Source organism: Humulus lupulus, chromosome 9 (genome assembly GCF_963169125.1).
Source record: "Humulus lupulus chromosome 9, drHumLupu1.1, whole genome shotgun sequence".
Taxonomy (NCBI): Eukaryota; Viridiplantae; Streptophyta; class Magnoliopsida; order Rosales; family Cannabaceae; genus Humulus; species Humulus lupulus.
In genome coordinates this window covers 70,597,837-70,623,515 of record NC_084801.1, presented here as the reverse complement: position 1 = coordinate 70,623,515, position 25,679 = coordinate 70,597,837, and the positions used below count along the sequence as shown (strand labels likewise).

Genomic DNA, 25,679 nt, shown 5'->3' with positions numbered 1-25,679 from the left:
GGTAACTTCTAACACAGGTTTATTGAATTTGTGAACAGGAGAATAGGAATATTGCTTGTGGAATTGGCCCCCTTGCCTTCATAGCTTCAGTAAAGTCTTTGGAGGGGCTACCTCAGTCATTGACTTCTTCAGGTTGGTTAGTCTAGACTTAATTGTCTAGTGTCTGATCCTTGTAGTAATCCTAAATAAGGTTGGCCATGTATATATTATATTGGTATATTCTGAATGATAGTTTTTTTAAATGATCAGGAAGGTTTGATTTTCATGTTCAAATGCCTGCTCCTACTGCCTCTGAACGGACAGCCATACTGAAGCATGAAATTCAGAAGCGCTGCTTGCAATGTTCTGAAAGCACCTTACAAGACATAGCTTCAAAAAGTGATGGTTATGATGCATACGATCTGGTATTTACACTCCTATATTTTCTTAAAGTATGTGGTCGAAAATCATGAATGCAAGTTACTGTTATCACTATGATCTGTGCATATTTTAATAATTAAATGTTGCCTGCCCTTTTTCTTACTAAGTAGTATAAAAGGTATTATCAATATGAAAAAAAAAACAATACAATAGGGAAAAGGGGATGGTGAATCCTACTGCAAGGAACAAGACTCATCAAGTATCCCATCTTTGCTTTCACAAAATGGTCTTTATTTTTTAGTTTAAAATTTGGATTTTCTTTTGCCATATAGTCTTGCCCTGAAGTATTTTATCAAATTTAATTTCGAGATTTTTTTTCTTTTTTTGAAATAAAAAAGTGTCAATTATATTCACACCAATTTTGTTGGTCACAAAAATGGGTTTCTTCTTTTGCCAGAGCCTTTTCCCTGAAACGTTTTGGTCAAATACAAATTGTAATGTAGATAATTCTTTATTTTTCACCCAAAAAAAATAAGTGAATTAGATTTGCACAGATTTCTCCCTTCGAGTTGTTAGCTTGTTTATGTTTTTAAATTTCTGATTCTGAGATTTATTGCTAGGTAATGTGTATTCAATTCCTTTCTAAAAGGTGTAGCATGATAATTGGTATCCATATTGTTTTAAATTGCTAATGCCAAACAACCATATTATTTCAGGAAATATTGGTTGATAGAACTGTTCATGCTGCCATTGGTAGATTTCTGGCTTGCCATTCTTCTTTGAAACAATGTGAAAAGCCCACTTTAGTCAGGGATGACTTTTCTCGGGCAATGCACGATTTCCTTCCAGTAGCCATGCGGGAGGTCACTAAATCTGCTCCGGAAAGTGGTCGGTCTGGGTGGGATGATGTTGGTGGTCTTCTTGAGATTCAGAAGGGTATTAAAGAGGTGTCTATTTTTTATTACTCTGTATTGTTTTTTTTTAAATGCCGTCTGAAGAAGTATTTTTTTTATTGAATATATGTCTTACTATGTACATTATATTGAAAATGCTTTTGTTTTTTCCATTTTTTTTTTGCATCTGATACATTAATATGCTATTTTAAATTTTTTTCCTCTTTAATTTTTTTCCCTTTTAGAATAATCAAAGGTCATTAAGCTATAAACTTTTAAAATCCAAGTAGTGGTTAACTTCTGTTTCATTCCAGAGATATGCATATGTCTATCTGTCCTCCATCCTGTAGATAATGAAGTCTAATAGTCTATTCTTTCAGTTTATAATTTTCATGTAGTTTCAAAGCTTCTGCAGTTTCACATGTTATATTTTGTTCACTTCCTTTTAAGTTTTATATGTTGATTTACTTCACTTCCAATTCATAGAGCTGACGAGGGTGAAGACATCATTGGTATTTTATATCTATTTTGAATTATAATCAGAAAATGTTTATTGTTTTTCTTATTATCAGATGTAATGATATTTCTCATATCGTTACTAACTAAAGGTAATATCAGATGATTGAATTGCCGTCAAAGTTCCCAAACATATTTGCACATGCTCCATTAAGGTTGCGATCCAATGTTCTTTTATATGGACCTCCTGGTTGTGGGAAGACACACATAGTTGGTGCTGCTGCTTCTGCCTGTTCACTACGATTTATATCTGTTAAAGGGCCTGAGTTATTGAACAAGTATATTGGTGCTTCTGAGCAAGCTGTAAGAGGACGTTTTGTTTTATTTTCATTACTTAGATGCTTACAGTTTTTGTTCCCCCCTCCAAAATCTTTTTTGTTTTTTTCTTCCCAGAAAAGAAAAAACTGAAGATTTCTATTCATTTAATGTAAAATAACATAATATTGTCAGCCAATTGATCCAAAAAAAAAAAAAAATTGATGAACAATTTTCACAACATGCCTCAACATGCTAAAAAGAAAATCTGAATAATAAAGTTACCTGGAGAATTATATTTGTTCCAAGATTAAAAGTGGTTCAGCTGCATTACATAATAAACACGTCCTTTATCAAAAAGTTACTTATGATAGTGCAACGCATATTCTGCAGTTGATGCCTATATGTTGGCTTGTAGGTTCGTGACATATTCTCCAAAGCAGCTGCTGCAGCCCCATGCCTTCTATTTTTTGATGAATTTGATTCTATAGCCCCAAAAAGAGGACATGACAATACTGGAGTAACAGACCGTGTGGTTAATCAAGTTAGTGTTTCTCTTTTGCCTGTCCAATCGCTTTCTTTCTTGACTTGAGTTGGTTCTCATTAATGTATCCCCTTGTTGCAGTTTCTTACTGAATTAGATGGTGTTGAAGTTTTGACGGGGGTATTTGTTTTTGCGGCAACAAGGTCAGTCTGTGAGTGGTGTGATCAGCACATCATTTTTAGATCTTGGAAGAATTTCTTTAGTGAATCTTACTGAAGAATGTAGATGCCCATTGATTAAAGCTATTTACTGATTAGAACTTGACCGCTGAATGATATCATAAGAAAGTAGCCAAATAAAGGGAAAGATAGAAGTTTTGTTTTTTTTTTTTTTTTTATCATTATATATTCTAGAAATTTGAGAGCCTGGTGCACTCCCAATACTACAACCATAAACAAGTCATATCCTAGCTAGCCCTCCTTCACAGACCTTTAAAACAACGAGAAACAGATGGATAGGAAACAGTAAAAATAGGAAATAATTCCTCCAATTAGGAAACAGCTAAACAGAAAATTAATCCCTTATATCTCTTGTTTTATTCTTTAGTGTTACTGTTAATGTGCACTCTAACATTCCTTGTATTATGAACTTTATTCCTTGTACACGTAGTGTTGTTTTGTTAAAAAAATAATATTACTACTTGAGCAATCTTTTCTTCAATATTGCCTTTAGCCAATTCATCCCCTAGCTGGCCTACGACTAAATCTTTCTTCCCTTTTCTTCTCCTATATGTGAAATGTGTACAAGGTCTATCAATACCTCGTCCCAAACTTGAACCTTGTTCTCAAAGTGAAATGGGCAAATTGTCCTTGGATAGCATCAATCTACTCCCTCACCATTGAATAAGAACATGTGGATATGGTTAGGATCCCACATCAACTAAATATGAACTTAGTTGGTGGTTTATAATATTATAAGTGCCATCACGTAAATTATATTGATTATCTAATGATTTTGACCCACTTCTGTTTCTTTTTCTTTCCTTGTCAAGCAGTAGACCAGATTTACTCGATGCTGCACTTTTAAGACCTGGTAGGCTAGATCGCCTTCTTTTCTGTGATTTTCCATCTCAAGGTGAAAGGTTGGAGATTCTACGTGTTCTCTCTAGAAAGGTTAGTAAGATTACATTCTATAAATGTATCTTTATTAGTTAGTTCTCTATGTCAAAATGACTTTAAAAAGATGTAAAACTAAACTCTGGTGTGAGGAATGAAGCTTCTGTTTCCGTTATTTGTTTGCCTGTCATTTAATGTAAAAATGTCTTGGTTCTCTTCTCAAAATTGATGCAGCTACCATTGGCCAGTGATGTTGATTTAGATGCCATAGCTCATATGACTGAAGGTTTTAGCGGAGCTGACCTTCAAGCATTGCTCTCAGATGCACAGCTTGAAGCTGTTCATGACCTTCTGGGTGGTGAAAGCATGCATGAACCAGGGAAAAAGCCAGTAATTACTGATGCTCTCTTAAAGTCTACTGCTTCCCGGGCAAGACCATCTGTTTCGGAAGCAGAAAAGCAACGCCTCTTTGGAATTTACAGCCAGTTTTTGGATTCCAAGAGATCTCTTGCTGCACAGGTTCTCTCTGACAAACATATTTTCACATCTCTGACAAACATATCTGTTAAGCAGAAAAGCAACACCTCTTTGGAATTTACAGCCAGTTTGTTAGTTTTGTAGCTTATGATAAACTCTCTGTTTTGCAGTCGAGAAATGCAAAAGGCAAGAGAGCAACATTAGCGTAAATGACAATTTTGGTGAAATCAGGTATCTCATATTTTACTTTTTGTCAAATGCTATGAAATTTCTCTCAAGCTGCACCTTTTCTTGTGTTTAAAAAAATATATTATAATTATTATATTTAGTCAATTGATTTATTAGTTATATTTTAGACTGGGTAGGGCATGTGCAAAACTCGAAAATATCTGAAAGGAAGTACAGAAAAGAGAACTTTATACAGATATAGAGGCTTGCATAAATATGTATGCATTATGGTTTTGCAATCTTTCATGCATGTGTATATAACTCGAGCCATTTTGAAAGGGTAATACTGCAGTTTTACCTACTAATTTTTTTTAAAGTGATCTGAGAACATCCAAAAAGTTTGGAGGCTGCTTCATGTCTATAATGTTGAAAACTTGCACGAGTTGAGAAGTTAGTTATGTCTAATGTCTGAAAGTTATGAAACGCATTAATAAAAGCTGAAAATCTGATCAATTTAGTCATTCGGTTTATAGGTTTTGTGAAAATTTGTCACATAGGTAGAAATCATGAGGCACCATGACAGTTACAATGAGCCCAAAGAAAAAGAATGATTAAATGAAATATGGCATTAAGCATCCTTTGATGATAAAAAATTAATTTGGCCAATTGCCAAAAGAGACTGAAAGAAATACAAATCAGGAAAGATGTGATCTTTAACATATAAATCAGAATATGAGATTAATATTCTGCTGGAATTAAAGGATCCATGGCCTTGAACTTCATCGACGTTTATACGCATCTGACCAGCTTTTTTAACATGCCTCTGATTTCTTTACTCAGTATTCCTTTTATCAATGTATTGAAAAGTTGGCTATTAGTTCTTTAACTAGTATGAACATTTCGTGGTCTAGTACCTTGCAATTTGCTTGATTTTCGAACTTATAAAAGATTATAAGATTGAAATCTTTGCAAAGATGATATATCCCTGTTTAACCTACCAATTGTAATCAAAGGACTTGTTAGAGAATATTATATTCAATGTGAATAGAGAAAACAAAACAAATGCAAAATAATACAATAGACAAGGTAATTTATTAAAGAAATGTTACAACCTAATTGTACAAAATACAAGTAAATACATGTAAAAAGATGTAGAGGAAGAATACAACTCAAATCATAAATAATACAAATAAAGATGTAGATTAGAATAAAGAAATAAAGAATAAAAACTCTCACATAACCAAAGTGTAGAGTAGTGAGAATCATCAACTTGAACAATGTTCAAATTTTTTGTTTAAAAACTTATTTCCCCCCCCCCCTATTCTTTAAGTACTAAGGATCTCACAAGGAAATAGTTTTCTGGAATTATCTAGCCTCTATAGTGTATTTCCAGCCAAGTGCTTTGTGGATAGAAAATAATGTCTTACAAGTGAGCAATAGATTCTTATTTATAGAGTTTTGAGACACCCTTTGAATTTCAAATTCCACCAACTCTTATGGTTGTTACCAATGTTTTAATTGGATGTTTATGGAATTAAAAAAAAGTTTTAAAAGTTGCATGTGTTGGGGTTTTATGCCCTAATTAAGATTCAAATTCTTTGTAATCTTATTTTATTATCAATAAAATAATAAGAAATTATTTTTTGACTTGGTCAATCACTTTGCTCACATGTTTTGTTTTCGTGATTATTTGTTTAATATAAACTTTTATTAAATCCAGAGCATATAGCTAATCGTATTTATAGTGACGTAATCATAGTGGAATATAAATATGATTATATGTTCAAAATAAGTTAATCCTAAGATTAGTCAGTGCACATAATTTACACTAACTTTCCAATCTACGATATGATCTACTTACACATTGTAGTGTTATGTTCTGTCCAGAACATTAGCCAAGTAGATAAGATCGGACGTATTTGTTACATCAGACTGGACCAATATTGACAGTTGATAAGATAAGTAAACATACCGTTATAATCTATTCTAGTCATATCATTTAGTTGACCATATGTCAATTTAATCTCAATTCTGAGTAGTTAGTATTCTAACTGATTGTATTATTTGAGTTCTTTGACTTGTTCGTTACAAGCTTACTCTATGGACTAGCCCTTACTTACATCTTAGGAACTCGGTAGTATAATTGAGTGAGAGTGTTAATCATAGATATGAACATCTATAGCTTCTGATGAAGAAGTGAAACGATGGTTTCCTTTTAGTTTGGTTCAAGATGTTAAATGATAGAGATCTCATTTCAATAATTAAATTAGTTTACTGAAATATCATTTACAAGGAACTAAGTGTTTTAAGGATAAAATACAATGAGGTAAAATTGTATTTTAGTCCTATCTCATTGTAGACTGTCTATAGAGGATTGGGTGACAATTATGTTTGTAACAATGGATAATTAATAGCGTATCTATATTTGTTATAAATCGTTTTATGAATTTAAGAGTGCAATTCCGAGTCTATAGTTGAGTTACGAGGAATTAATAAGTTAGTAAATTTATTTGTTAGATTTATGATAACTTATTAAAGCTTGATTTCACAGGCCCATGGTCCACATTATACTTTGGATAAAATCATCAAGATAGTCTCAATTAATTGATTTAATATAAATTAGAATTATCAAAGTTGATCAGGTCAATTTTGGATAGTTTTATATAGTTATGTAATTTTGAGAAGAAAAGAGAAATTATGACAGATTTATTAATTAAGATAAATTGATATCTAAATTAATAAATAAGTTTAAATCAAGGTTCAAATTATAAATAATTAATTTGATAAAGGATTTAAGTAATTAAATCAATAGAAAATAATACAGGCTTTGATTTTAAGTCCAATAGGCTTATAATCAAATGTGAAATTTCATGGGCCTAAAGCCCATGATAATTTCGACTTACAAGTCAGATTTTATGATAGGTTTTAGATTATCTTTAAACACAAATTCTTTTCTAAGTCTCTTTATTATTATTTTCTCTTCTTTTTTCTGTATCTATCTCATGTGTTGAGAATTGCCCACACTACTCTAGGTGATTCTAAGGATACATTGGAAGACTGTGAAGAAATTAGAAGAACGGTTCAGTTTCTTGATAATACTCTGCGACAGAAAGGATACAAGAGTTAGAGAAATTGAATGAATGACTCTTTTATTCCGCTGCGTATGCTATAAGTATTCTTATTTTTGTTTCTCTTTAAATTCAATTTTAGAAACATGTTCTAGGTTATCTCATATTAATTTGTTTAATATTAGATCTACATGAAAATAAATAAAGATCCTGTATAAAGTTTTCCAACAACATGAGGTGTTAAAATAGTTCAAGATGGAAAAAAGAAGTTGGAATTGACTGTCAGCGTCCTTGGCTTGGCTACGACCACTGACCTCTGTTCCCTTATCCCTGGACGCGGCCACAAGGAATTTCAGTCCAGAAAATTCAGTTTTTCCGAAACGTCCTGAACCCTTTCCCATATGATTTTGTAACCTCCATACACTGAGTTAAAAACATGTCTCCAATAACCATATTACATAATAACTATGAAATTCAAATACAAATGCGTAATTCTCAATCTACACATTATTAGGTAATATTTGGGAGTTACAAGTTTGTAACTCCAAAATATGTTACATTTGGGCACACACATGTCTCCAATTTTGTAACTCTCAATAATATGTTACAAGGTGTGATAAATCACATTTTGTCACAGTATTTAATTTAACATTATATTATTAAAAATAATACAACATTCTCCCACTTAGATTAAATAATCACTTTTTGCAACACTTATTTAATCAATCAAACATTATATTAAAATATAATATTCTTCCACTTGATTAAATAATTACTCTCTATAGAAACTTTTGCATTGGTGCATAAAGTAAAATGTCTTTCGACTTGAATTTTACCTTGGTGTAATTATCACAAAGTTTGTTGAAATTTTGGGTACCGAAGCATTGAATCACTATCCATTGATAACAAACCGGTGATAGCACACACCTTTGCTATGTTCACTTGATACCTCAATGTCTCGCTTTTGCACCGTTAATGGCCATGTGCACATTCCATTTATAGACTTTTCTTGAGAATGACTTCCAATTCTCACTAGGGGCGACATCACTTCTAGGTCTATATAGGTAATACTCTTACAGTATTTTGTTACACTAAAACACTTGTTTTTTCATGACTGAGTTTTATTGGTAACACTCTAGTACTCATATCTCATGTGGGACACAATTTGAGTACTACTACTATTCACTTGATTGACTTGTTATTGCTTATTGAACCTAATATTAGTTTTGTTACTAGTATTAAGATATGTTACCATTAACCGTGAATCTCTTTAGGGAGTCTAAGTCATATCCATTGAGATGGAAAAATGACTCTATTTGAGTCATTTCTTTTCCAATGTATGCATACAAATCATTATTTTATGGGAATTTTTAAAAAATATGACTTTTATACCATCAATGTGTAAAAATATAAGAATTATACATTTTTTAATTTGTATGAGAAAATTTATTAAAGAAAAAATTAAAGTATGAGAAATACAATTATTAGCTAACTCAAATATGGAAATGCCACATTTTTTATCATTGTTATATTTTCTTTGATTTTGAAAGTTTATTTTTTTCCTTTATTTTTTAATTATTTTTTCAGTTATTTTTTCCATTTTTTTTCTACTAATTTTTCCTTCATCCTTTTTTTTTTCTTTCGATTTTTCTTCTTCTTCTTCTTTTTTATTCATTTATCTATTTTTTTTTCTTTCATTTATATTATTTTGTTTTTTATTCATATTTTTTCAGTTTCTTTTTTCATTTTTTTCCTTCTATTTTTTTTCTTCATTTTTGTATTTATTATTTTCTCCTTCCATTTTTTTCTTTTTTCACACATGAGCTTTTTTTTTCTTCTTCCATGTTTTCTTTTTTTCTTTTCATTTTTTACTACCAATTTTTTCATTCATATTTTTTTTCTTTCAATTATTTTTTGTCGTCTTCTTTTCATTTTTATTCATTCATTTGTTTATATCCTTCATCATTTCTTTTGTTTTGTTTTTTTTCTTCATATTTTTTTAGTTTTATTTCCTTCTTTTCCCTTCATTTTTTGTACTTATTCTTTTCTCATTTCATTTTTTTCACACATATTTTAACATTACATAATTATTTTACTATTTTTTTTATTTATTATATTTTATTATTGTAATTTTTTTTTATAGTTTTTTTCCACTATATGTAAAAAAAAATCAAATTTTTTACTGCAACCCTTATAGGAACACTAAAATTTAGAAAGAAAACTAATAAAAATATGAAAATATGAATGGGTAACCCGTTACCTTGATGAGAACATTCAAATCTAGAAAAAAAAAAATTATACGAAGAAGATGGGAGAGAAGGGAGAGGGAAAAGGGGTGTATCTGTTTTTTTTTTCTTTTCTATCTTCAGATCTGTGGTAACTAGTTACCTTCCCGTTCTTTGTGTGTATATTTCTGGGGGTAACTGGTTACCTTCACGTTCTTTGTGTGTAAATTTTTAGGGGTAACCGGTTACCTTCACGTTCTTTGTGTGTATATTTAGGTAACTGGTTACCTTCACGTTCTTTGTGTGTAAATTTTTAGGGGTAACTGGTTACCTTCATGTTATGATGTGCGTGTATATTCCTGGGTTCTTTATGGTAACTAGTTACCTCTGTTACTAAAATCATAGTTATTTATTCTTCATTTTTTAATGAAGCGTTCTTCCTCTTTTTAATTTGAATTTGATGTTTCAATTCATATTTAATATGAGTAACCTGTCACTCCTCTTATGGTAACTAGTTACTCTTATGGCAGAAGGTTACTCCTCTCAGGGTAATTGGTTACTCTTCCTAGTACATGTTATATAACCTAGCTCCATGATTTAATTTTACATAATTGTCAAAGATTAATTAAAGATCTGGTTACCTTACTCAGGATTTGAAAAAAGAAACGTACAATCTAAATAAAAAGTAAAAAATATGGCCAAGTTCATATGGGCTTCCTCTAGCAAGAAAGACTGCCTTTGGGTTAGATGGATCAACTCCATTTACCTTAAGGATCATAACATTTGGAGTATTCCTATGAAACAAGATATGAGTTGGTATTTTAAGAAGCTACTAAGGCTTAGGCAAGTTACTGATGAAGCTGCTTTGAGACAAGCTGAAAAGGGAGGTAAATTTCGAGTTAAGCAATTTTATTCTTCTCTTGTTTCTGCTCAAAAAGTAGAGTATGCTGAGACAGTTTGGAATAAACTTCTTGTGCCCAAGCATAGGTTCATCTATTGGCAGATTTTTAATTCTCAACTGCTTACCAGAGATCACTTGAGCCGCTTCTTACCTATCCAATCTTCTTCATGCCCTGTTTGTGACTTTGATATTGAAACTCACAGTCACCTATTCATGGAATGTATATTCTCAAGGAGGTTATTTGAGGAAGTTAGCAGCTGGTTGGGTGTTTTTATGTGGCCGAAGTCCTTCTTGGAGCTTCAGCATTGGTGTCTTTCAGCTGTTAGAGATTTGAAGTACCAAATTATAAATGCTGTACTTGCTGCAACTTTGTACTTTATTTGAAGAAATAGGAACAAGTGTATATTTGATTTTGTGTGTAATTCTGCTAGAAGTGTTAGCTTTGAAATTAGGAAAGTTGTTAAATGTAGAATCTTGGGTATGGGTCTTCATATCTTTAGCAAAAAAGACAGTTATTTGCTCAATGTTGTAGAGGGTTGGTAATTGTTTCTTTTGAGAGCTGTGGTTGTTTCTGCAGGCTGCGACTTTTTTGGTTAGTAGCTGTTGCTTATTTCCTTGTTTTGTAATTTGGTTGGTTTTTGAATGAAATTTATTCTCTTGTTCAAAAAAAAAAAATGTTTATAATAAATAAAAAAATAATAAACACAATTCATATTACAAATTTTTTTTTTTTGCAAAACAACCAAAGAAAAATTTAATATAAAAATAATATAAAAAATAAATAAGTTAAAAAAATAATAATCAAATTACAAACACATACCCTTTGTTATCCAAAAAACAGACACATATGACGTGGCAGGTGATTTCTGAACACGTGGTTGACACCTGACAGAATTCTGTTAGAGTATCGATCAGTATGATATTGCAAGCATAACGGTTAAGTTTTTCTTACGACCAGCCTGGTTGTATACTCCGCATATTTCAAGATAATTTTGTAAAGATCATAGTGAATCCCGAGATTGTCTCCAATAATTCATGATGATCCAATTAATTAGGAGAGAATATCTGTAACAAATTAATGTAATCTTCCTTGAGCCTATAAATAGAGAAGGATAGTTCAAGGAGGGGACTTTTGGCTTTTTGATTACTTGAAAGTATAGATTTACGAGAGAATTAGAGCTAATACATTACGATGTATTGTTTATCCTTCAGAGGTTGGTGAAACTCATAGAACCCTAGTTCTTTGATCACTCATTTGAAACCCATATCAATAATAACTCAAGTGGACGTAGGTTATTACCAGTTTCTGGGGCCGAACCACTATAAATTCTTGTGTGCATTACTGTTTTTGTCATTATATTCATTCCAACATATCTGTCCACATCAAGCATTTTCGACTCCGTGTCAGTTGACTAAAATCAGGGTCAACATTCTGGTGCTTTTCATTGAGAGCTTGATACGATATTGTTAAAACAGTAATGGCGAAAACCACAAAGAAGACTGGGCAGGCGACTGGCGCTGCACCATCTCAACCGCCTCCTCCTCCAAACGTGACTGAAGATGAGCCACATTTGGAATTCGATGAGGAAGAACTGGATTCTGAGACGCTGAGGAATACCCTGGGGGTATTGCAGGATGAACTGGCCAATTTGAGGGCCAGCCGGGAAAGTACTGCTGAGATTATGGCGCGACAACAACAAGAAAATGAGCGACAGCGCTAGGAGTTGAGTGAGAGACAGGCGGAGATGGACCGTCGTCAGAGGGAGGCCATGGCAGCCCTCGAAGCAGCCCTACAGTTGGCTAGGAATCAGGCTGCACCTGCCTCACAGCCTGATCAACCTACAAATGGGCCACCCCAAAGGGGTCCCAACCCTAGCCCGCCGATCCAGCCCTTGAGCCCCTAGAGGCCCGAGCAGCCACCAATGCCTAAGGACGATGTCCCGCTAAGGGATCCTGAAGCGCAGCCTCCATCCCAGGCTGGTCGCGACATTCCCCCGCAGCCAAGGCAGAATATGGCCGGGCAGCAGCCTTGCAGTCCTAGACGCCATAGGGTCGAAGAGCCGAACCCACCGAGCAGAGGGCAGCGTCCTTCTGGTAACAGAAGGAACTCAGAGATAAGCTCTGCGGTCCGGGGTCCACGGCATGATAATGCATGGGGACCTATCGACCAATGCAGGCCACCCTCTAACGCTCGAGAAGTTCCAGCCCGAGGAGGCAACCGAGGGAACAATCGATCCCACCATAGCCAGTCGAGGTTCAGAGATGGCCATGGTTACAATGAGGCCGACTTAGGGAGAGGGAATGCCGGTCGGAGAAATGAAGATAGAGGTGGGGGCAGAAGCCCACCACCTAGAGAAGACCAACCCGAGAGACGTGACGCTGGGGGGCAACCCAGGCAAAATAACGTCTTTAACCGGCTCGGAGCTAGCGAGCAGCGACAAAGAGACGAGGATTTAAGAGACGTACTCAACGATCGCCGGGAACGGCACGACGAGTACGTTCCCCCAGCACCAGAGGCCCCGGCGATTCCCGAAGCCGTGTAAGCCCAAATAGATGCCCTGAACTAGGCAGTATAACAGCTGGTCGGGGGAAAGACGTCTCATATCGAGTATGACAGGAGGAGAGGCACTCCTTTCGTTCAAATGATAGCTATGGCAGAAACTCCTAGGAAGTTTAAGATGCCCACGCTTCCAAACTTTGACGGGTATGGTGACCCGGTATCTCATGTCAACAAGTTTGAGATACAGATGGACATTTAGAAAGTGTCCGAAGACGCTCGGTGCAGGATCTTTCCTGCAACACTTTCTGATGCTACACAGGAGTGGTTTTTCAAATTCCCTCCTGCAAGTATTGTTTCTTGGGAGATGTTCGTGAAAGAATTTTACGGACAATTCTATGCGGGTCGCGTGCACCCAACTGAGGCGAATCAGCTGGTCGAGATACGCTAGCAAGAAGGAGAGCCACTGAAGGATTATGTCCAGCGCTTCATGTGAGTAGCGGTTGGAGCCAAAACAGTGGGTGATGAGGGCAAGATGATGGCCCTAACTGCGGGAGTTAGGCGCCGTACGCCTTTATGGAGTAGCCTCAGAAAGCATGGAGTTAAAACTACTCAAGAATTTTTGGATCGAGCTGATCGCTACATCAAGCTCGAAGACGCCATCGCCAGTGAAGGAAAACCCCCAGGCAAGGATAAGGGGACTACCGAACCCGCCAAAGCCGCCAATGGGTCAAAACCCAACGGCAACGGCAAAGGCAACGGGAACGACAATGGCAATGGTAAGAATGGGGGGAAACGACCGCATAATGAGCCTTCCACCTCCGAGAATAAACGAGCCAAGGGCAATCGTTATGAACCACGGTTCACTAACTACACTGCCCTTGTCGAGTCTCGGGGAGAGGTTTATCAGGCCACGAGTTCTAGTGTGCCTTATAAAAAACCTGCTCCCATTCGAAAAGATATTTCGAAGAGAGACACTACCAAGTTCTGTCGTTATCATAACGACTACGGACATGATACAAATGAGTGCAACCAGCTGAAGGAAGAAATCGAGTTCCTTATTAGACAAGGACACTTGAGAAGATATGTACGGGCCTCGGGAAATTCCCAACGAGAGGCTCCAGGTGGCAACGAGCATGCGCTCGCACGCCAACACTCGCCACCTTTGCAGCCTGACCCCGTAGCTGGCACTTTACTCACCATCTGCGGAGGCCCGCACCTCGCGGGAAGCAGTGGAAAGGCGAGGGAACGATATGCTCAGACCCTATGTCATGACCAGGACATTGAGATGATGACTGTGGAGGACAGGGCATCAAAGAAGGCTCGGTCAGAGGATGGTGAGATAACCTTCTCTGATAGCGACGCCCAGCATGTCCGGTTCCCACATTCCGATCCGCTGGTCGTGGACGTTCAAATCGCCAACATGATGGTGAAGAGAGTACTAGTTGATACGGGAAGTTCAGTAAACATCCTGTACAAATCTTCGCTGGAACGCATGAAGTTGTCCGTTAAGGACTTGGAGCCCTGCAACCAAACGATTTACGGCTTCTCTGGTGAAGGACTCGCCCCAGCAGGGTCAATCAGACTTCCAATAACAGCAGGAACAACGCCCGCTACCAGGACATTACTCGCTACTTTTATAGTAGTCGACTGTCCTTCGGCGTACAATGCTGTCATTGGAAGGCCCATACCGGTTGACCTTCGAGCCGTCACCTTAGTATGGCACTTGGCCATGAAATTCCCAACAGACGCAGGGGTAGGACGCGTGTTGGGAAATCAAAGGGAAGCAAGGGAGTGCTACAACGCCTCAGTCACAAAGGCGAAGAAGGGAACGTCGAAAAGCACTCCCCCAGATAGGTTGCAGATGGCTATCGATACACAAGCCCAATCCGGTGATGGAGTCACCAAATAGGGTGTTGCCCAAAGGGAGGATAGGGATTTGGATCCTCGCTTTGGAGATTTTGAGGAAGATGCTGGACCCGTCGATGACCTGGAAGAGGTCCAACTTGACGAAATAGACCCGACCAGAGTTGTAAAGGTCGGGAAAAATTTAGGAGCAACAACAAAGCATGCACTGGTGGAGTTTTTGCGAAAGAACCAGGAAGTTTTTGCCAGGTCATACAAAGATATGGCTGGGATAGATCCTGCAGTTATCAGCCATGTCCTGAACGTTGACAAGAGTTTTCCACCCGTGCAACAGAAAAGAAGGCTGCTCGATAAGGATAGATCGAAAGCCTTAAAGGAGGAAGTCGAAAGACTGAAGGAGAATGAGTTCATCAGGGTGGCGTTTTATCCATCGTGGGTCTTTAATCCAGTACTGGTTCCTAAGCCTAATGACAAATGGCGAACCTGTGTGGATTTCACAGACCTTAATAAAGCCTGCCCAAAAGACTGCTTCCCACTCCCAAGGATCGACCAGCTGGTCGATGCAACTGCGAGACATGAGATCCTCTCCTTCATGGATGCATACTCAGGATACAATCAGATCAGTATGCATCCCCCTGACGAGGATCACACTAGCTTTCGGACCGATACAGGGTTGTACTGTTATAAAGTAATGCCATTCAGACTGAAAAACGCTGGTGCGACTTACCAGCGATTGGTTAACCACATGTTTAAGGAGTTAATTGGAGTAAACATGGAGGTGTACGTGGACGACATGCTAGTGAAGTCAAAAAAGGCAGAAGGACATGTAAAGGATTTACAAGAGTGTTTCAACGTGCTGAACAAATATCAGATGAAGTTAAATCCTCTCAAATGTTCCTTCGGAGTAGGATTAGGGAAATTTTTGGGGTTTATTGTTAATTCAAGAGGGATCGAGGCCAACCCCGACAAGATCAAAGCCCTGATCGACATGAAATCACCGATGAAAATCAAGGATGTGCAAAGTTTAATTGGAAGAATTGCTGCACTAAGTAGATTCATTTCCAAGTCGACGAATAAATGCGTCCCTTTCTTTAATCTACTTAGAGGCAACAAGAAGTTCGAATGGACCGGAGACTGCGAGCAGGCTTTCCAAGCCTTAAAGGCCCACATGGCACAACCTCCTGTCCTATCAAAGCCCATAGACAGAGAAACTTTGTTCATTTACTTGGCGATCACCGAGTTTGCTGCTAGTGCGGTACTAGTCCGAGAAGAAGAAGGCGTACAAAAGGCGGTTTACTATGTAAGCAAGAGGTTAATCGGGGCCGAATTGAGGTATCTTCCCATCGAAAGATTAGCCTATTGCTTAATCTTGGCCTCAAGGAAGTTACGTCCTTACTTCCGAGCCCATCCCATCACAGTCTTAACTGACCAGCCCCTCTGGCAAGTTCTGCAAAAGCCAGAGGCAGCTGGACGCTTATTAAAATGGGCGGTCGAACTTGGGCAGTTCGATATCACATATTCACTGCGAGCAGCAGTAAAAGGGCAAGTCTTGGCTGACCTTATCGCTGAATTCACTGAGCTCCCAAACAATGAGTGGTGCGAGAAACCTAGTGCGCCTGAGCCGCAAGTCGAAGTTCCTTCGTGGAAGTTATTCACGGACGGATCATCCAATGAATCTCACGCAGGAGCAGGAGTGATATTGATAACGCCAGAAGAGCATCGATTTCACTGCGCTGTTAGGTTCGATTTCACCGCGTCAAACAATGAGGCCGAATATGAAGCACTCCTCGCAGGACTAAGGTTAGCCAAAGACATGAGTATAAAAGTGCTTGATATCTATAGTGATTCATAGCTGGTAGTGAATCAGGTCTTAGGGGAGTATCAAGCACGGGGCCTCAAAATGGTGGCCTACTTAAACAAAACTAGAGATTTGTTGGCGCAATTCGAGAAGTATACCCTCCAGCAAATTCCCTGAGATCAGAATTCAAACGCAGATGCTTTAGCCAAACTCGCGAGTGCAAAAGACGCTACCACTTTAAATATAGTGCTGGTAGAGAGATTATGCGAGCCGAGCATACGAGCAGACAAAACCTGTAACGCCCTACTACCTTAGAGCCGTTACTTAGTGAGTTTAAATTAGAAATCGTGCTTTTGACTGACTCTAAGTGGTTTCTAAAACCAAAAGTGTGGATAAATCAGAATTTAAGGCTGTACTCTTTGAAAATGTTTAACTTCATTAAAACGTTAAATATAAAGCATCTGGGATCCCAAAATAAGGTTTACAAAATATTTACAACTCAAAAATAGGTTTACACTTGATCAGTTATCAAAAGAATGATTTAATACAGCCATATACAAAATGCCCCCAACCAAAGCAGTCGGGCAGGCCGAACATGTACGCGCCGCTCCCACGCTCTCCATACTCATGGCCGGTTGACTGACTCCTTGCTTTTACCTGCCACACGGAGCACCCGTGAGCTGAAGCCCAGCAAGAAAACCCAAATAGCACATAACATGTGCAAATAATATCGCTGGCATAATTCACTGATAAATAAGAAAATCATCAATTTAAACAAGCACGGCCATGCCGCCCCAGAGGCCTTACCAAAGCTTGGGGTCTCGGTCATTACCGTAGGATAACTCATGTATCCCTTGGGTCCCACCCTCGCTTTAGCATCCCATGTGCTGAGCGTTGCTTCCGGCCCCACTGCCGTACCCGGCCCTTGCCGCTCTCGGCCTTGCCGTTCATTCAATTACAATCACACATATCATACATTATGAAATAACCATTCAAACATACAATAGTTTATCTAAGATTACACATTTCCACACAATACAAACTAGGGCCGTGCCCAGCAATCACACAGTGGGGCCATGCCCTAAACTCGGGTGTTACGGTTTTCTTACCTTTAGATTCAGTAGCCTTGATCAACCGGACTCCTTGAGCACGATCCTACCCGAGCCCTAGCGCTTACCTAAGCAAAATCCACAAGTCAAAGTCATCACCAATCCTCAAGTCCAAAACCTAGTCTCGGGACTAATCCCAAGCCCCCGGGAAGTCCTAGATCCCCAAAACAAAGTGGCGGAATCGAGCCCCGAACCCTAGGTCAAAATCCCTTCACAAAAGCCCAAAAATCCCCTCTGTGAACAGTGCAGCGCTACAGCGCTCAAAAGGTAGCGCTGTAGCGCTACAAGCAGAACCAGCCACACCAGACAGGGGCTAGCGCTACAGCGCCCCCTGCCTAGCGCTGTAGCGCTAGTTGCAGCACAGAAAAACCAAAAATCGCATCTTGCGATTTTCTTCCCCCATTTCGAACCCAAACTTGTCCAACTCTTTCCCAAGCCCAAAAACAAACATATATACACCACACACTCATCCCAAGCACCCCAAGAACTCAATCCCAAGCTCAAGCAACCCACAACTCAAAATCTAACCCAATGAACCCCAAAACCAGAAAAATCAATCAAACAACAAGGATAGGGTCTTAGAAATCATACCGTGGGTGGAATTTCGACCTTGAACTGAACCCTAGACCTCCTTGGCTTGCACCTTCACAACCTTGACCTGTTTTCCCCAAAAACCCCATCCATTTAGCTCAAAAACACAGTTCAAAACCAGCAAAACCCTAAAACCGAAAACCTCAAGAACTTACCTCAATCTCAGATTTGATCTTGCTAATCCCTTGCAATTCCACAAACCTAGCTTACCACTGAGCTTCACCTCAAGAAAATCAAAGAAGAAGGGTGGGAGAACCACAAACCAAATCTTCCAAGCCAACCCTTCAGCTTTCCCTCTCTTCCTTTTCTCTTCTTTCTTTCTTTCTTTTCAGCTTATAATTTTCTCTACTAAATCCACTAAGTATAAAGGCCTTCTTTATTTTATCTCTTGCAAGCCTAATGACCAAAATACCCTCTCTTACAAATTCTAAGCCTTTATGTCCATAAAGGGCATTTTAGTCATAATACCCAAATTCCCACTAATTCCTCAAGTGTTCCTAATTATTCCCGTTCGCTACCCAATGCCTAATAAATCACCAAATACATTCCCAAATTCTCGATTAACTCCCCAGGCTTAACCCAAGCCTGGTACAGGTTCCCGCTTTGACTTTCCGCTAACCCGCTCGTTCTAGGATCGTCTCGAGTCATAGATCACAGGTATCAACATAAACATGCCCAACATGGCCAAATTACAAATATGCTCAATCAGGTCTACATGCATATTAATTCTCATAATCATGCACCACAATTAATCACATAATCATAAAACGTGCACTAAATCATAATCATGCATAAAACCCATTAAGACCCACACAGAATTCCATTATGCCCTCCAGGCACGCTATCTCAGGCCCTAAGCCTTAATACCGAATTTGGGGTCGTTACAAAACCAATATGGAGATTCGAATGGAGGATACATGGATGGCACCGTACTTGGAGTATCTCACGAATGGTGTACTACCAGCAGATAGGAACAAAGCCAGAACTCTTCAGAGACAGGCTGCTAGGTATATACTGGTCAATGGTGTTCTTTACCGAAGATGATACTCCATGCCACTGCTCAGATGCATTACACCAGAAAAGGCTAAAGAACTAATGAGGGAAGTACATGAAGGCTTCTGTGGGGACCACACTGGGGGGCAGAGCTTATCAAAAAAGATTCTGAGGCAGGGTTATTTTTGGCCAACTATGAATGAAGACTCAATGGAGTTTGTGCGAAAATGCGATAAGTGCCAAAGATTTTCCAAGATCCCACATGTAGCTCCCAACGAGTTAAAGTAGATGCAGAGTCCTTGGCCTTTCACAGTATGGGGGATAGACTTGACTGGATCCTTGCCAACAGGAAAGGGTGGAGTAAAATACGCAGTCGACTACTTCACCAAGTGGGCTGAAGCTGAGCCACTCGCTATAATAACGACCAAGAAAGTTCTTGACTTTGTCATCAAGAACATTGTTTGCCGGTATGGTTTGCCTCGGAAAATTGTCTCAGACAACGGCACCTAGTTTGACAGTGACTTATTCACAGACTTCTGCGAAAGGCATGGAATCGTCAAAAGCTTTTCTTCAGTCGCACATCCACAAGCAAATGGGCAAGTCGAAGCAGTGAATAAAACACTTAAAGATACCCTGAAGAAAAGGCTCGAAGACGCTAAAGGAGCATGGCCAGAACAGCTGCCTGAAGTACTCTGGTCGTATAGAACTTCTCGTCGAACAGCGACAGGTCATACCCCGTTTTTCTTGGCGTGCGGGTATGAAGCTATGTTGCCAGTAGAGTTAGATCCGCCCTCACATCGAAGGATCACATACGACCAAAACCAGAATAGCCAATTGATGATGGAGTCCCTAGACTCACTTGAAGAAAAACGGGAAAGAGCCCAGCTCCGAGTAGTTGCGTACCAGCAAAAAGTCGCCCGGTATTTTAACTCAAAGGTGAAAGAAAGAAAATTCAACGTCGGAGACCTAGTACTTCGATGAGTATTCTTATACACCCGCGACCCAACTGCTGGAGTACTCGGACCAAACTGAGAAGGACCTTACCAGATTGAAGAAGTCCTTCATCCAGGCACCTACAAGGTTGCACGCTTAAATGGAGATCTCGTTCCACGCTATTGGAACGGAGAACACCTGCGCAAGTATTATCAATAAACAGTCCTTTTTAAAGGACTGGCTTGTATTAATTTTTACTTTTTACAAGTTTTGAAAAAGGGTTAGCCATGTTATATGGCTAATCGCTTATAAGTGTAAGATCTTTTCAAGATCACTCGTAAAGACATGTTTAGTCCATTTTTAATACGAGAATTATAAGGGACTGTGCGCAGCCAGTCATTCTTGCCAACCTTTGTAAATTTTTTTTTACAAGTATTTGTTCATTACGTGTGTTGTTTTGCTGTATTATAAGTATTGCATTTCCTACCGAGCAGTAATGTTCGTACAGGTCGTGCTCAAGGCAAGTGACCAAGGACCTAAAACTCCTCGGTCACTTGGGGGGCATATAAGGTACATCGATAGCAAAGCATACCAAGAGGTATGTAAATACATGAACAAAATGAGTGAAAGCATGCTACGGTACTTAGAGTATTTTTTAAAATTTATATTTTGTTAAATCAAGCCAAAGTACTATGCTAAGTTCGGTCATGCGAACAGATGTTATAATAAGCAAAAATATTATAATGTCAAAAAGAATTCTCTTACACCGCAAGAAGTATTGCTTGGATGTAATTGTTTAAAGTAAAAGGAAAGTATGCTGCCCATGCAGCAAAATTAAAAATAAAATATAGTCTTTACATCACGACCCATGGGTCGTATAATCAAAGAAAAGAAAAAGAATAAAAACTTCAAGGAGCATTAGGAGCAGGAGGATCTTGGTTAGCGCTCTGGTCGACTACGTCCCCGGTGGCTTCTCCTCCCTCCGCTCCGGCAACTAGCTGAATGCTTGGGGAAGCAGGAACTCTAGCCCTTTCCTCTTCGACAGCCAACCGAGCAGCACAGCAGGCTAACTCGGCATTCCTGGCGTCATCTGGGAGGTAGCTGAAGTCGGCACCTTGGTTGTGTTTCCAAAAATTGTAGAAACACCGAAGTGTCACATTCTTATACCTCTCCAGATCCTTGGCGTTGGTGAGCTTAAGCTGCTCCACCTGGCTTTTGAGGACGGCATTGGTCGCATCCTTAGCGAGATTCTCCTCCGTAAGTTTCTTGACTTCACGCCAGTGGATTCGGCTGGACTCCAGGTATTCATCCCTCTGCTTCCTCAGAGTTTCTTGAGAATCTTGCTTCTCTGCCAGTTCAGCTACCGCTACATCCCTCTGCTGGGTGACCACCTCCAACTCCCCGGCATGCCTAGCCTCTGCGGCCTTAAGCTCCTCAGCAACCTTCGCCCGGGACTGCTTGATGCTAACGATGGCGCGAGTGCGAGCAGTAGTCATTGTCAGCATGGCCTGCAGTCAAAGAATGAAAGTTAAGCTATATTACAAGAAGGTAAGATAAAAGCCAAGAGAAAGAGTACTTACACTAGCCACTTTGTTAAGGGCCCTGTTAAGGATTTGATCGACCCCCATGCTCTCAGCTTCAACCATTGCTTCCCTGCAACGATCATGCTTCAGAATATGAGCAAGGCGATCTTTAGCTGATCGTAGGGAACGACTCAAGAGTTTGGCCCCGGGAATGGCCCCGGGAAGTTCTGCTTGCGGGGCCTGTTCTTTTTGGGCCGCAGGCGAAGGGTTGGCAACAGGGGTAGTCTCCTTTTCAGTAGAAGTAGGAGGTTGGGCAGAAGGTTGGCTAGTAGGCCCGTCCTTGGAAGGATCAGCTGTTCGACCCTTCTTGGCTGAGGGTGCTTGGCTTGATTCGCCATCGTGCCTCCTAGCTGATTTCCTCCGTCGGACCAGGGGGACCTCCTCGTCCTCCTGGGTCTGGTACAGATCGAAAACATTGGGGGAAGCCATCTCTGCAGATAAAGAAAAACATGCAGACAGTAAGAAAAAGGTGGATAAAAAATCATGGCAAATCAGAAAAGAGGTCACAAAGTTTAATACCCGAGCTACAACTACTTATCGCTACACTACTGACTCTATTAGTCATACACTCACTATCTGGCACGAAGAATTCTGGCCCTAGATTTGGAGTATATGTAAAATTGCCGTCCCCATCAAACAAGTGACAGGGAATTGACAAGTTATTTAAAAGCAGAATAATAGTACTGTTTTCGTCTGAAGACTCATCCAAGTCTATGACGGGCTCTGTTGCCTTTTGTTTCCCCTTCCTTTAGGGCGTAGAAGGCCTCTCTGCTGAAGGGTCGCCAGTGGGTTCCCTGATTGTAACCCCCGTTGGCCTCCTTCGGGGAGGAGACGCTGGGGGTTGCTGCTCGGGATCCCCCTCGGCAGTGGCGTTTGCCACCATGGGTCATCTCGTTTCATGGCGAGGAGCCAGGAGGGCAGATAGCCTCAAGTTTTCATTAGTGACCAGGGACTTAACGCTTTTTTCAGCGTCTGCCATCCTAGCCAGTGCGTTGGACCTCAACACCATGTCTGGTGTTGGGTTCGGGCGTAACCATGGTCCTGAAAGGCACAATATACTTTAGAGAAGTGTAGAAGAATTTGCGAAGGAAAAGTAGCGACCAGGGAAAAGTGACATTTACCTCCTCGAGCGAAGGCCAGGTTGTTCATAGTCATGTTTGGCGTGAGGAAATACTCTTGATTGTACTTCCCCACGTTGGAGATATGAGTAGTGTCACTCAGGAACGATCGATTTGTTTCCTGGTGACAAAGATGAAAAAAGCCCCTTCTGTATTGTTGAGGGTTGGACTTAAGGTCAAAAAGGAAGTTGACCTTGTGAGGAGTGGATTCTGGCCATTTTTTAAGTTTATAAAGGATATAGAGTGCGGCCAGCATTCTATATCCGTTTGGGGTAATTTGAAAAGGGGCAACACCGAAGTAGTTGGCCACCCCCTGGTAGAATGGATGTAGAGGAAGGATGGCCCCCGCCTTTATGTGATACCTTGACCAAGCGCTGTAGACGCCCCCAGGCAGGTTGGCTCTATGGTCAGCAGCCGGAATTTTGAGATTGACTCTGGTAAGGGGATACCTCCTAAGGTAATTGGCAAGCATCCGGGGAGTCACCTGGCTGGTAGGATAAAGATACCACTCGACATCAGGAAGGTTTTGATGCCGAGGGCGAGCCTTGACTTGAATGCGAGGGTCTGGGGCAGCATTTTCTCGACCGCTGGTCGAGGGACCCCTAGCCTGCGAATCAGGCTAGGCAGGTGAATTTGGGTTGTTTTTGGGGTTTGGTTTTTTCTTTCTTGGAGATTTAGAATGGGCCATTTGAGGTGGTGATGGTTGAGGTCCAGAAGAAGTTCTTGAAAACGGAATCTCGCTAACACGCTGGGCTGGCTGTTCTTCGCCTTCAAGCAGTTGTGCAAGAAGATCGTCGTCGATTGGCCGCTCACCTCCCCACAAATTTGGCATTAAAATCTGCGAACAGAAGGATGAGGAGGTGAGGATGAAGAATCTAGAAAGTTTTTTAGAATAACGCTGGTCGAGTATAAAAGTTAAGCTTTTATACAACTGCATTCTAACAAAAAACTAATTTTTTTCACACGAACAGTTTGAAAAATAGATCAAAAAGTGGAAGCAAAAAGTTTTTGAAAAATCTTTTTTCAACTCCTTTTAGGGCGGGAAAAACTTGGTTTTTCAACTGGCATAAAAATCGAAAATTTACTTCGGTTTTACGTCCTAAAGTCTTGATCTCAACTATCAAACTAACTCATAACTCCTTAATGGCAAAAAAATATCATCCTATACAACATCACCCATTGAACCCCCTACTGTCATGCATCTAAACCCAGAAACGTAAAAGCTTAACAGTCAATCCACAGAGACATACACGTCAAAAATAAAGTGTAGAAGTTCTGAGACTTACCAGAAAGAAGATTGTGGAGATTTAAGAGAGTTTCGAGCGTCGGCGAACTGACGGACTGGATCTTGAAAACACTGGAAGATGGTCTCCATGAGAGTTATGATTTTAGGGTTTCTTGAAGGAGGAATGACTTGCGTAAAAAGGAAAAGAAGACTCTGGGAAGCCAATATACATATTTTGTCCATGGCATGAAAGAGGAAGTAATCATCAGTTCCTCTTTTTTGAAGCATGGGGAAGGGTGATAGCCGTCGAAAGGTTACTTGGGAACCGAAAAGCCATGATTAGACAAAGGTAGGTTACTTTTCCCAAGGTTGCACGAACTACTCTGACAGGTCTGGTGGGGTAATCGAAGGGTCGTTTCCTAAAAGTTTATTTATTGTTGGTCGTAATAAATAAACTTGGGGGCAAATGTTATCCAAAAAATAGACACGGATGACGTGGCAGGTGATTTCTGAACACGTGGCTGACACCTGGCAGAATTCTGTTAGAGTATCGATGAGTAAGATATTGCAAGCATAACGGTTAAGTTTTTCTTACGACCAGCCTCGTCGTATACTCCGTATATTTCAAGATAATTTTGTAAAGATCATAGTCAATCCCGAGATTGTCTCCAATAATTTCTGATGATCCGATTAATTAGGAGAAAATATCTGTAACAAATTAATGTAATCCTCATTGAGCCTATAAATAGAGAAAGATAGTTCAAGGAGGGGACTTCTGGCTTTTTGATTACTTGAAAGTATAGATTTATGAGAGAATTAGAGCTAATACATTACGATATATTGTTTATCCTTCAGAGGTTGGTGAAACTCATAGAACCCTAGTTCTTTGATCACTCATTTGAAACCCATATCAATAATAACTCAAGTGGACGTAGGTCATTACCAGTTTCTGGGGCCGAACCACTATAAATTCTTGTGTGCATTACTGTTTTTGTCATTATATTCATTCCAACATATCTGTCCACATCAAGCATTTTCGACTCCGTGTCAGTTGACTAAAATTAGGGTCAATAAAACTTGAGTAAGAGTAAAACTATGTCATAAACCATCTTTTATAAAAAAATATGGGAAAATAAATCCAGAAAAGCGAAAATTCTTAAAAAAAAAAGCTATAGATTAACTTTTTTTTTTTAAAAAGCTATATTTTTGCACACTATTAAAAATCCCATATAAAATGTAATTTCCTCTTATTTTATTCAAATCTTGTGTTAGCTATAGTTTCATTAAAATAGTTACACCTTTAAAATAGTAAGTTTGACCATAGTCAACACCCCTACTATTTTATACTTCAATATCCAAGATAAACATTTTTTCTTGAATATTAATTCTAGAAAAACTCTATCTAAAATTCTCCTTTATGTTTTAAATTGATTCCTTCCTGAATCAAATATTTTATAAACAATAACTTTAGACATCAAACATGTCTAAATTATTCATATTATAC

The 25,679-nt window shown here is 39.1% G+C and overlaps 1 protein-coding gene across 4 annotated transcripts in view; it reads left to right on the top strand.

The window, feature by feature from the left end:
- LOC133801985 (peroxisomal ATPase PEX1) overlaps window positions 1–25,679 on the top strand; it is a 76,309-nt gene that overhangs the window by 6,718 nt on the left and 43,912 nt on the right. For 2 of the 4 annotated variants that reach the window (XM_062240222.1, XM_062240226.1), the window contains 9 exons: window positions 39–132; window positions 250–404; window positions 1,077–1,307; window positions 1,872–2,072; window positions 2,443–2,568; window positions 2,650–2,711; window positions 3,563–3,680; window positions 3,858–4,142; window positions 4,271–4,633. In XM_062240222.1, the coding sequence (XP_062096206.1) occupies window positions 39–132; window positions 250–404; window positions 1,077–1,307; window positions 1,872–2,072; window positions 2,443–2,568; window positions 2,650–2,711; window positions 3,563–3,680; window positions 3,858–4,142; window positions 4,271–4,309 (1,311 nt within the window). In that variant the 3' untranslated portion in view covers window positions 4,310–4,633. Of the gene's footprint in view, window positions 1–38; window positions 133–249; window positions 405–1,076; window positions 1,308–1,871; window positions 2,073–2,442; window positions 2,569–2,649; window positions 2,712–3,562; window positions 3,681–3,857; window positions 4,143–4,270; window positions 4,634–7,300; window positions 7,585–25,679 lie in introns of those variants that run through there. The other 2 variants (XM_062240224.1, XM_062240225.1) reach the window with 2 other exon arrangements.